This window comes from Pyrgilauda ruficollis, unplaced genomic scaffold (genome assembly GCF_017590135.1).
Source record: "Pyrgilauda ruficollis isolate IOZ18807 unplaced genomic scaffold, ASM1759013v1 scaffold16, whole genome shotgun sequence".
Taxonomy (NCBI): Eukaryota; Metazoa; Chordata; class Aves; order Passeriformes; family Passeridae; genus Pyrgilauda; species Pyrgilauda ruficollis.
The window spans coordinates 651,813-663,991 of record NW_024514764.1 but is presented as its reverse complement, the minus strand read 5'-3'; the positions used below and the strand labels follow the sequence as shown (position 1 = coordinate 663,991).

The 12,179-nt window shown below is 51.4% G+C and overlaps 1 protein-coding gene across 2 annotated transcripts in view; it reads right to left on the bottom strand.

Moving 5' to 3' along the window:
• Window positions 1-2,874: 2,874 nt before the first annotated feature.
• Window positions 2,875-12,179, bottom strand: part of LOC121350840 (voltage-dependent T-type calcium channel subunit alpha-1H-like) — a 108,269-nt gene continuing 98,964 nt past the window's right edge. For both annotated transcript variants that reach the window (XM_041462553.1, XM_041462554.1), the window contains exons 31-33: window positions 9,707-9,890; window positions 6,264-6,430; window positions 2,875-5,596 (exon numbers count right to left, since the gene is read on the bottom strand). In XM_041462553.1, the coding sequence (XP_041318487.1) occupies window positions 4,496-5,596; window positions 6,264-6,430; window positions 9,707-9,890 (1,452 nt within the window). In that variant the 3' untranslated portion in view covers window positions 2,875-4,495. The remainder of the gene's footprint in view (window positions 5,597-6,263; window positions 6,431-9,706; window positions 9,891-12,179) is intronic.

The window sequence follows — 12,179 nt, the reverse complement described above, 5'->3', positions numbered from 1 at the left end:
TTGTTCCGTGGCTGAATCCCAGAATGATTTATGTTGGAAAGGTTGTGTGTAATTTGTGTTGTTTGGTGGATCCAATTCCACCCCCTGGCACAGGCAGGGACACCTTCCACTATCCCAGCTTGCTGTCCAGCCTGTCCTTGGACACTTCCAGGGACGATCCCTGTGTCCGTGTGGCTGCCAGCCCCATGCCAGGGGCCCTGCTGGGCACTGTCGCTGCCAAGGAGCTGTGAAGTGCCTGGTCTTCCCTGAAGAATTAATTTGTATTGGAACTCGTTATCATTGGTGAGATTTCTTTTGGTTAACGAGCAAAATGAATTAATGAGCCAGTCAGAATAAATTGACACAGAGGCAGGGAGGGGAGGGGGTGAGGAAGACCCGGGGAGACGGTGCCCAGAGGGACAGTTGGATTTGATAGGGACATAAGGAATAAAAGCAGGGAGAAGAGGGGAGGGTAAACAAACTCCTTCTCTTGCCAGGCATGGAGCCCTCCTGCTTGTGTCCTGTGGTGACTGCATTTTTTGGGAATAACTCAGGTGGGAACTCTGTTTTCCATGCATCCAACAGACCCTGCAGACATGGCCACGGGCCCTCAGCAGCTTGTGCCTCCACGTGGGGCAAAGCAGAATGAGAAGAAGCTGCTCCAGGGGACTTCAATCAAATATTCAAATCATTAATCTGGATCTTCCCTGTGGTGTGACTTAATGAGGGTCGTTGGCATTTTCTCCCTTTCATTGTGAACAGATTTATTTTTCGCTGGATAGCCCAACATCCACAGCTGGAAAAAAAAAACCAACCCAAGGCTGACCTACAAGTGAGGGACACAGGTGAAGGGTCCTGGCATGAGGAGCAGCCCAAGCTGGGCATGGGACACTCCTGGTGACATCTCTGCATCAGTGAATGCCAGGGAATCGTGGAATTATAGAACGTCCTGAGTTGGAAGGGACCCACAGAATCATTGAGTGGTGCCAAAATCCAGGGGGTGCATCAGTGCCACTGCACATCCCCCATCCCAAGCAGCCCCTCAGCTCCTTCCCAACCCCCAGAGAGGGGCTGACCCCGTGGGAAGGGCTGAAGCAGCCACAATGCTGGAAGAGGATGGAGCACCCACCTGGTGTGAGCTGGAGTTATTCCAGGGCTCAGCAGGGTTCCAGCAGAGAGACATGAGCTGCTCAAAACCCAAAAGAGCCACAGAGATTTCAGCTCCTGTGGCTCTGTCAGGGTGTGCTAAAATTCCTAATTAAGGCCCCTCGTCTGGAGGATGAGGTGGCCCCAGCCATTAAAACCCAGCCATGGTTTGAAAACTTAATAGGGGAAATTTAATGGATGAAGTCAATTGAATTATTCATCCCCAGAAAGCTTGTACAAATATCAAATGCTTATTAGCATTCATGCAACCTGTATGATCTCACAGCTCTGACAGATTAAGGCTGGGCTAATTGCACCCAGGATGGCGTCAGATTTGGTGGTTGGTATTTTTTAAAGCTTTTTCCCCTCCCCAGAATGACAAAGAGAATTTCAGATCGATGCCATCTGAGATTTACCCTTGAAGCAGAGCCCCTGTGATGGTTTCCTTCCTCAGCATGGTGGTTTTTAATCCCTGTTTGATTCCTGCTCCTCCAAGGGTGCTGAGGTGGCTCTGGGCCAGCCCAGATGGACACAGCGCCCATCCCTGTGGGTTTGCTGGAATGGAGAGTGCTGGGGCAGAGTCTGGCTGATTAATGGACAGGACTGAATGGCCATTAAAAATGCAAAATAGAAATCGATCCAATTAAATAATCATGACTTGCATTTACCCCGTGCTTTTCACTTCCGATCTTAAGCGAGGCTTGCAGACAGTCCAGGGGGAAATAGCTTAATGCTGCAGAGATTTAATCAACAAAATTAACACTGCTGATGTTAAATAGTTTCTCTGGCCACGGCCAGGTTTGGGGATGCAGCTGGGGGGGTTTTGCACCTGCAAGTCCAGGTGAGTGTCCCCAAAAGAGGCATCAGGGAGCAATCCACGGTCACTCTCTGCTCTTGGGAAATTCAGTCTGAGCTTGATTCTCCCCACGCTGCCAGGATGTTCCTCCAGGCTCATGGGGTTGTTTTGGGTCCTGATGAGCTTTGAGGGGTTTGGGAAGGGTGGCAGGCTGAGAGAACCAGAACCAGGAGTAAATATCCCAACTCATTCCCGACACTGCCACGGCCTCAAGCCCTTCCAATTTGTTCCACCCCTTTCCATCACCACCATCAGCCACCAACCCCGTGGCGAGAGGATTTTCCCCCTGAAGAGAATTCAGGCACAGGGCCAAAAGGGAATTCAGGCCTTTTCCAGCAAAGCTAAATAATCCCAGCAGTAAATGACACCCTGAGTGTCCCCTGATGCTGAGGGACACCCCGGAGCATCCCCCACCCCTCCAGGCAGGACTCAGCCTGGAGCAGAGGGATTCACCTCCTCTCCTTAAACTGCAGCAAAAGCAGCTTGCCATCCTCCCCAAAGCACTGTTAATCATGGATTTTGTGGCTCTTTTCTGGAATTCCTTGCTATCCCACCGAGACAGAATCATTATTTACAATAATTCTAAATGACTCTTAATTACAGCGGCGCAGGTGCTCCTCGGAAGCAGCCGGATCAACATATGGAGGTGAGGTGAGGGATTCTCTGAGCTCAGGGGGAGGTGGGAGAAGCCTCCAGCTCCAGCAGAGATGCTTCACACCCGGGGGGCTGCAGCTCGGAGAGGTTAAGGAAGGAGTTTTCAGGGAATGCCGAGCTCTGGGAGCGGGAGGGACGGCTGGGCTCCCCCCGCTGCGGCACAAAGGGAGGCCACGCTTCCAGTTTATACAGTTTAATAGATGTGAAACAAGATACATTTCCTTTGGAGTAATGGATGCATCGATAACAGAAGATAAATGTGAAGGCATAAATATGAGGAAGGAACCAAACGGAAACGACTGGATGGGTTTGTTCCCCCCTGGGTGTCCACGGGCTCCTTCCTGCTCCTATTTCCCGTGGCCAAGCTGGGCCATGGACACAGGGCCTGCAGGAGGGGTGGGGAAGGAGGGTAAAAAAAGAAAAACCGGCCCCAAAAGCTGCAAAAAAACCCCCGCAAAGTGTTGTTAGAAGGTGACCTGGATTCCTCTAGAGGCTTCTGGAAGGGCCTTGGGAAGGGAATGTGTCCAGGGATGGGGAGGGAGGGACAGGGAGTGCAAACTGCCCCGAGGGGTCGGAGTTGTTCTGCCACGAGGAGGACAAATCATCACCTTAAATGCTCACGAAGAGCATCACCTACGACAGCTCTTTACACCTTTACACACTGTATCAATAATTTACTTAGAACTGCAGTAAACAAAATACATTTCTTAAATAATTTACTATTTATTTGTTCAGTTTTTTTTTTTAATCTCTCTGTAAATGTATTTATTTTTCCTTTTTTTCATTAGTTTTTTCTCTTTGTAACACAAGAAACCATCTTTGTGCACGTCTGTTCAGATTATTGCGACGTTTAACCTGAATTTCAGTTTAAAAAAAGGGGGGAAAAAAGCAACAGGACAGTTGGACAGACGAGAAGAATGAATAACTTATTATTGCACTGGCTACAATTCAGTAGTGATTTGGTTTTTTGTCTGTAATTAGGACAACCTCTAAAGTACAAAAGAAAATGAGCAAGACGTCAGAAGCATCAGCTGTGAGAAGAAGCTGGTGGGGTGATGGTGGAGGGAAGGGAAGCGAGGAAAGAGGAGAAACATTTGGAAAATGAATGGCTGGAATAATTAATTCCACAGAAAACCCAAGGAAACACCACCCATGTAATGCAAAAAACAGCATCTCTGTTTCTCTATAAAAATATGTGCATTATGAAGAGAGAGTTTTTGTGGGTCTATTTTTTTTTCCACTTTTTTTTATGTTTGTTTGTTTGTTTCCTCATTTTGTAGCTCACAAATACAGAATTTTTATTTATAGAACTGCTGATATACAGACAATGTCCAGCTCCCAGGCACTCCAGCGTAACGTGACAGCTCAAAAAGGTGCCTCAGGAAAAGTTGAGCATCTTTAAAATAAAAAAAAAAAACAAAAAAACCAAAAAAACAAACCAAACAAAACAACAAAACCCCAAGAAGTCCCCCCCAGATCCCAACCACCACCACCTCAGACCCGAATCAATGTGATCGAGGCCACGGAGCGGCGTGGGAGGAATGAAGCCACCCCTGCATCAACTCCACCTTCCCCTTAGAAAAGAAACCCCAAAACCTCTTGCCAAATCCCCCCAAAACCCCATCCCCACTTTCGTCCAGCCGCTCGTTTGGTTTCTTTTTCATTTTTCCACTTGTGTGTGTGTGTGCGTGCGTGCGTGTGTGTGGTTTTTTTGCAAACTTCCACAGCTCTCCCCAGCGAGTGACGGCAGCGAGGGGACAGCCCCGGTGACGGCCACCCCTGACCGCTGGGTCCCCTCGCTTTGGAACCCCCACACTGGTGACAAGCCCTTGAGACCCCCCCTGTCCCCCATCCCAGCAGCTATACTGGGTCATCTGTGCCTTCTTCTGTGGCAACAGTCACGGGGCCCAAGTCCTGCTTGTGCAGGGGGCTCTTGGCAGTGCCCAGCAGCTCTTTGCCCCTCTCTTTGCCGTTGCCCCGCTGAGTTTTTAAGTGATCCTGTTTTTTCAGCTCAGCGTCCGGCCGCGAGTCCACGGAGGCCGGCGTGGACTGCCCGCTGTCCAGCAGCTCCGAGAGGCTGCTCAAGGAGCCGCCGTCCAGCTGCTCGAAGGAGAAGTTGGGGATGCTGAGGTGCTCCCCTCGGCTCTCCGGGAGCTCCAGGGATTCTCGGTAGGCCGGGAACTCGCAGGACGGCGTTCTCCTCCGCAGCAGGGTGTTCTCGGAGGGTTTGGTGCGTGGGGCCGCCGCCCCGTCATCCTCCATGGGAGGATCTATAGAAATGCAGGGCGGGCTCATCTTCTTCTTCCTCCGGGCTCCGTGGATGTAGTCGGCCTCCGGCTGGACGTGGCCAGGGGGCCGCTGCTTGTCCTCGGCGGGCTCCTGGAAGCCGCAGTCCGCGGCGCCGCCGGAGGGGCAGATCTCGATGGAATGCCGCCGCTGCTCGTCGGCCCAGCTGGGCTTGCTGAGGAAGCCCTTGGTGTCGGTGCTGTAGAACTTCTTCAAGTCCTTCTCCCTGCGGGAGAGGCTGCTTGTGCTGCAGTTCTTGAGGGGCACGGGGGACGGGACCGGGGAGGTGAAGGGCGAGGTGGAGCGGCTGCCGGGGTCCGAGTGCTCCTCTGCCCAGTCTTTGGCCGAGCTGTTGATGTGCCGAACCTCCTCGTCAGCCAGGTCTGAGGGCTCGCCCTGGCAGCCCTCGGGGTTAGGAGGGCTGCCGGGGCTGGGTGGCCGGCTGGGAACGCTGTGCTGGCCACACGTGTGCTTCCGTGCCAGGGGGCCGAGGGGCCGGTGTGGGGAGGATGGGGGAGAGCGTGGAGGGGTGGCTGGGAGAGGGGAATGGAGAGGGCTGGGGGTGAGGGTGCTCTGGGGCTGCTTTGCTGATGGTTGGGGCTCTCCAGGCTCTGCTTGCACGCTGTCTTTGTGCTCCGGAGTCTGTCCGTCTACCGAGTCCGTTCGAACGGCCTCCTGGAAGGAGAGGGGAGAGAATGGGGTGAGAACCTGGGGATGTGCTGGGCAGCAGCACCTCCAGTGATGGACACAGAATTATAGGACTATAATGTGTTGGAAGGGGTCTTAAAGCTCATCTCCTTCCACAGCCTGCCACGGGCACCTTCCACCAGTCCCGGTTGCTCCAAGCCCCATCAAAGCTGGCCTGGGACACTCACAGGGATGGGGAGCCCATGGCACGAGGCAAAGGGTTTGTGGGTCTAACACAGCCCACCTCATCCGTGTCAGACCCAGACAAGAGGATAAACTTTAGCTGGCAGGAGCCTTCATGTTCAGGGCTGGCATCTGCTGGGCCTTGGTCTTGCTCAAGCCCCAAATCCTGAGCCAGCACAACCCATCACAGTGGAGGGCTCTCCCAGCACTGGTAAAATGGATTTGGCATCTTCTCCCCATGCTTCAGCTCTTTTTTCCTGGAATAGCACAGCCATGAAGATGGAAGCAGGGAAAAAATGGCCTGCCCACATGTCATTTGCTGGGAATATATAAAAATTTATGGCACGTTTCGTTCTGAAACCAGAATTCCACTTCAGCTCCAAGCAAAGAAACACAAGATAGGACTGGGAAAGAAGGGAAAGGAGCCAGGTGACAAGACAGGAGTTACCTCTGGCTGCTGGTGGCCCCTCACCTGTCTGCAGAGCAGCTTGCTGAGAGCAGGAGATCGGGGGGTGCCGTGGGGGGCCAGCCCCTTCCAGCGGTGCCGCCCGTCGTGGCCGGGGCAGCGCGCGGCCTCCGTGGGCACCCGCAGCGAGGAGCTGCCCACCACGGGCTGGGAGCGGATGGAGGTGATGGATCCTAGGGCAGGACAGAGGGAGAAGTCACTGCTGGGCCTGGGGGCTCTCAAGGTTTGAGGCAGAAGCTTCAAGAGGGGCATAAACACAGGAGGGAGAAGGAAAAACCTGTTGGGTCTGGCTGAAATGCAAATTTCAGCATAAACCTTGGATTAAAAACCTTTTCCCTTGTTCTGTCTGCTGCTTTGAACCTCAGCAGGGATGGCAGGGAGCTCACAGATGTTGGGGTGTCTGTGCAGGGCTCTGATCCTTGTGGATCCCTTCTAACTCAAGATATTCTACAACTTGTGCAGCCTAGGGCAGTTCTCCCAGCCCAGCCCAGCCCAGCCCAGCCCAGCCCAGCCCAGCCCAGCCCAGCCAGCACCAGGGGCTGTCCCCAAGGCTCAGCTCAGCTCAGCTCAGCATGGTCCCACCAGGAGCTGCTCCCAGCGCTCTGACAGCGCTGAGCTGTGGACAGCCTGGAATCTCTCTCTTCCCAAAGCCTCCCAGGCTGGGTCTGAAGGCCATCCCTCCTCCCCAGCCCATCCGTGGTGCTGCTTTACTGCACTTGGGAGTTGTTTGAAAGACCTTCTCTGGTTTTTGGCTGCAGGATTTATTGTCCTCATTAGTTTGAAACCCAGCGTCTGTTCCTGCAGCGCTGCCCAGCTCCATGTTACAAACACCGTTATCCATCACTCCAAGAGATCTCACCCAGGGGTCAGGGAACTTGAACCCCTGACAAAAGCCATCCAGACACATCACAGTTGAATTTCACAGACACATTTGTTGGTGGGGACAAAGAAAAGTGAGTGTTTAATAATTTTTCTTTTGGAGCGTTTCTCCAGAACACCACAGAAGGAATTCCCACCCCCACCTCGCTTCTCCCCAGGTTTTTTTTGGGTTCTCCTAGACCCAGAATTTCAGGCTGAGCCTGTGCTGTTCATGTGCTATTCCAGGCTTTATAAAATGCTTTTTATGATGCAGAAAAACTCTGGCATAAAGTCTGTCACAAACATGGTCATAAAATCCAGACCCAATGCTCTACTCCCTGTCCTCAGCTGGAATTTCCTCCTGTTGGACACTTTCCATCGAGCTCTCATATGGGAAACCCAAACTCCCACCAAACTGGATGCTCAGGAGCATGAAGATCTCTCAAGCTGGATATTTTTTCTCTTGTTTTTCCAGGAAATCAGCAAACTGCATCTAAAACCAAAATATCCTGAGATCTGCTCATCCCACAAGATTTTCACTGTGTGGTCAGTGGAGTGTTGGGAGAAGATCAGACATCCTGAAGCCCGTGGAAACACTCATGGGAGTCTCCATGGGCTCAGTTTTATTTGGATATAATTTATGGATCTGTGACCTGAAGCAGAGTTTGGGCAGCTCAGGAGCAGCACAGCTCGGGGTGCTGCTGCTTTTACCACCAGGTAAAAAAGTCATATTCATGATATCCATCATATCCACCCCTCCAGTGCTCTTGGAGAGAAATTGAGGAATTTATGAAACATCAGAGAATCCTTGGTGGGCTCTACCCAGCCCTGCCAACACCCCAGCAGTTTTATGTGGATATAAATCCTGCTTTACAGCCACTCCAGGGATGAAAAGCAGCCCCAGGAGGCTGCCCATGAAACTCAGCCTCTGTTTTCTTTCCTTCCCGAGGAATTTGCAGGTGAAATAATAATAAACACTGAGCAGAGAGCAGGACCTGGCTCCCAGAGAGTCTGAACAAACACAGAGTTCCTTCTCCCAAGGAAATCAGAGCAAATCAGGGTGTGCAAACCCACTGGGCAGCTCTGGCATTTCAAACCGTGCTGGATCAAAGGGAACCAGGCTGGGAAAAGTTCTAGGGAGCCCCTCCAGGAGCAGGTGTGCTTTTGGGGAGGCAGAGATTGTGTTTCAGATCGATTTCCTGCTGTATTTTTACTTTTAACCTAATAACTAATCCCTCATATCCCACAATACAAACTTTTCTGACCAATTACAGAATACCATCCAAACCTATAAAAAAAATTTAAAAAACCCAACCTCCACCCTAAAACCTCTATTTTACTTTACGTATATCACTATATTTTAAAACCTTTAACTCTAAATTTTCCACTACATAATATTGTACACTTCTAATCAAACTACACACTCATAATCTCAGTTCTGTAGTTTAATTTTTAAAACTTTCTCTACAACTTCAAATTAAATACAATACTCTCTTAAAAATCAAAATCTATCAACATAAAAAGTCTAAAATTCTCAACATCCAAAATTCCAACAATGTCCCCTTCAAAGCAGCTCAACAGAAGAGACAGAAAGGCATTTTCAGGGAAATGTGCTGGGATGCAGAGGATGAATGCCCCCTCAAAGGCTCCCTGATTCCTGGATTTTGGGGTCTTTCCATGGGGTCTCTCCATGACATTCATTACAAGGCTGGGCCCAGGAAGAACCAGAGAGTGATTTCTGATCTTTCTGCTGCCAAAGGAACTCCTGCAGCTCTGAACTCCAGGTGTGCTGCTGAAAGGCACTGCCCTGAGGCTGCAGCCTGCCTGAAACACGAGGAATTGTGCTGGGAGCAATCCCAACCCTGGCTTTTATTCCGGGGATGTTTTTGATCTGCAGGCAGGAGTCAGAGGGAATGCACAGCTCCCTTCCCCTCAGCTAAAAACCCATACCTGTGCTTGGGAGCTTTGCTTCTCCCCAAGCACCTGAGCTTGCTGCTGGGGAGGTGATGGAAACGTGGAATTTTGCAGGATGTGGGGAAGCATCAAGAAAACTGTGGTGCTGCTGGAATCACGTGGGAGTGAACCCTGCTCAGGCCATGTTGGGTTGGTTGCTCCCCACTGAACCCCCTGTGGTTGTAATCATGGAGTTGTAAAGATTGGAAAATACCAAGGATCCCAAGCATTAATCCAGCACTGCCAAGGCCAGTGCTAAATCAAGCCCCAGGTTTTTTGAACACAGGTTCAGAAAGATCCACAGGGATGATGACCCCAGCACTGCCCTGGGAGCCTGTTCTGATGCTTCAACACCCTTCCAGCGAAGAAATTTTCTCTGATACCCAATCCAAACCTCTCCTGGCAGAACTTGGGGCTGTTTCCTCTCATCCTGGCCCTGTTCCCTGGGAGCAGAGCCCAACCCTGCCCCATCCTCTCAGGGATTTGTGCAGAATGAAAAGTTTTCCCCTGAGCTTCTCCAAGCTGACCCCCTCAAGCTGCATCCCCTTCCCTGGCCACGCTCCAGCCCTTCCACATCCTTCTTGCAGTGAGGAACCCAAAACTTTGCCTCAGAGCAGAGGAATCTGCCAGGGTGGTACCTCTTTGGGCTTTGCAGGGGTAGGTTTCCATCTCCACCTCGTGCAGGGGCAGCGGGGCCGTGGCCGGGGTCACGGGCCGGAACATGTAGCTGTCGTTGGGCAGGGAATGCATCCTGGACACGGAGATCTTCCTGACTGTCAGCAGGTTCTGGGAGTCCTGGGCCCTCAGCGAGGCTGCACTGCCCTGCAGAGCAACGGGAGAGGGAGGTGGCATCACCCCTGTGGCAGCAGCTCTCTGGCCACAGAGAGAAACACAACTTCCCCAGGCATGGTCCTGGGAAAAGTCTGTGAGAAGGTCAGAGAAAAGAATGAGGAATAATTCTTATCTTCACTTGCTGTTGCTGTGAACATGTAGAACGTGTTATGGAGACTTGTTTGTCAAAGGGTGGTTTCCTAATTAACCCACGGTGATGGTGTTTTAATTAAAGGACCAGTTAGGTCAATTTGTATCGTAACTGTCTGTAAGAGCAATGGGTTTTTTAATAAAGACATGATTGATCAGCCTTCTGCGAATCATGGGGTCAATGCTAATTATTACCTGGCTGGGGACCCCTTGCTGTGACACACCCCAGTGGGGAACTACAGGGAATTCCTTCCCTTTTTGCTTCCTAGCCTTGTGCTGGTGTCCCCTCTGGGATCTCACCCCGAGTTACACTGAGGGAAGAGCTCAGGATGTGGCTGGAATAAAGGGAGGCATCAATGACCCACCACTAAAAAGGTCAACTTTTTGTCTAAAGTCAACTCTTGGATACTCAGAGAGAAAGGAAAGGCCAGGAAAAAGGAACCCATTTGTTAAACACATGAAAAAAGCAGCATTTCTCACATTTTCCTGATCTGATGTTGCAAGGAGAGGAAAAGGAGGCCTGAGGGTGACATCCTTCTCCTCAGACAGAGGACAGAGGGGCCAAAACAAGTCCTCCTGGAAATCCTCCCCAAAACACCCTCACAGGGCAGACATTTAAACACATCTACACCACTGCAAACCTCGAGGCCTCTCTCCTAAAACCTGGGGCATTCTGGGCACCACTGAGGCAGAGGGAAGGAGAAGACACTGTGGCAGGGAGGGTGGGGGTGTGGAGCCTGTCTGGGGGCAGGAAAGGGATTTTTCTTTGCTGTCACTGGAAGGGGTCTGGCTGGAAGTGCCCACACAGAGCTCACCACAAACCTTAAACCTGACCCTGCTCAGCAAATCCATCCTGGGGTCACAGGGAGCTTTAGGGACACAAATGATGTCCCTGAGGTGCTGATGGAGAAGCTGAGAGGTGATGCCAGGACTTGTTCAAGTGCTGGGGGAGCAGGAGCCCCTGGGCCAGGCCCTGTGACCTGGCTGGACACCTTCCCCTTCCAATTTCCCCTTTTATCTCAAACACAGTGAATCCCTCTGGTTCTCCCTTCACATCAGCCTCCCAGTGACTGATAGAAACCATTTTCCCAGCTGTATGTCTTAAATTAAATGTATTTTGCTTTGCTCTGCCAGCAAAACTTGTCCCTGAGATCCCTCAGGTTTGGAGCTCACCGAGGATCTGGTTAAATCTGGTTTTTAACTTGTATTTCTGGCTTAGAAATGTCTTCCCTCAGCTCCCTGAAGGTGCACACCCCAAGATGAATTACTCCATGCTTTTACCATGTGGAGCTTGGCTGGGAAGGAGAGGCCAGCAGGTATTTGCAGCTCCTTGGCATCCAGCTCTGCCAGCTGTGCCCAGGAGCCACCCAGGGCTCTCAGCTGATGGATGGAAGCCTCAGCAGCCAGTGCCAGCTGGTCCCTGGTCATCCCAGCTCATCAGCTCCTCCAGCACAGCATCACCAGGGCTGGGGGCAGCCAGGGGCTCCTGCTCAGCTCCTTGAACAAAAGGTCTCAGCACCTGAACAGAAGGATCTCAGGATTTGGCTCCTAAAGCTCAGCTTGGCTGTGGCTGGGACAAATGAACAGAAAGCCCTTCTTGACACCAGCCACTTCAATTTTTAAGGGTTCAACTGTTGAGAGCTGACTGAATTAGGGACGTGGGTAAATTTCAAATGAAATGAGGGCTTGAAATATGAACCATGGATGGGAAATTTGTTGGCTCCCACCTGGAGAGCTGCTCAGGACAGTGAGGATGGTTTGGAGACATCACTGCTGCTCCTCCTCCTTGCTGGGAAACACCTGCTGCACTCCAGAGGCTGATCCCATACCCTGGAAATTGGGATGGGACCTGGGCATGGGGGGTGACTGGGAGCAGAGGGGGTTGAAGCCCTTCTGGTTTGCTGGGAATTTCCCTGGAGCATCGCCTGAAACCCCAGCTCTGGGGATTGCTGGAAGCCTGAGGTGTTGATCCCTCCCTGCCTCAGTTTCCTCAGTATCACAAACAAGTTCTTTCAATAACAACAACAAAATCAAACCTGACACTGTTTTCTCCACAAACAAAAAACTCTGCCTGCAGCTCTGGGTTTAACATTCTAAGTCACACCAAATGCACATTTTAAAGGCTAAAAA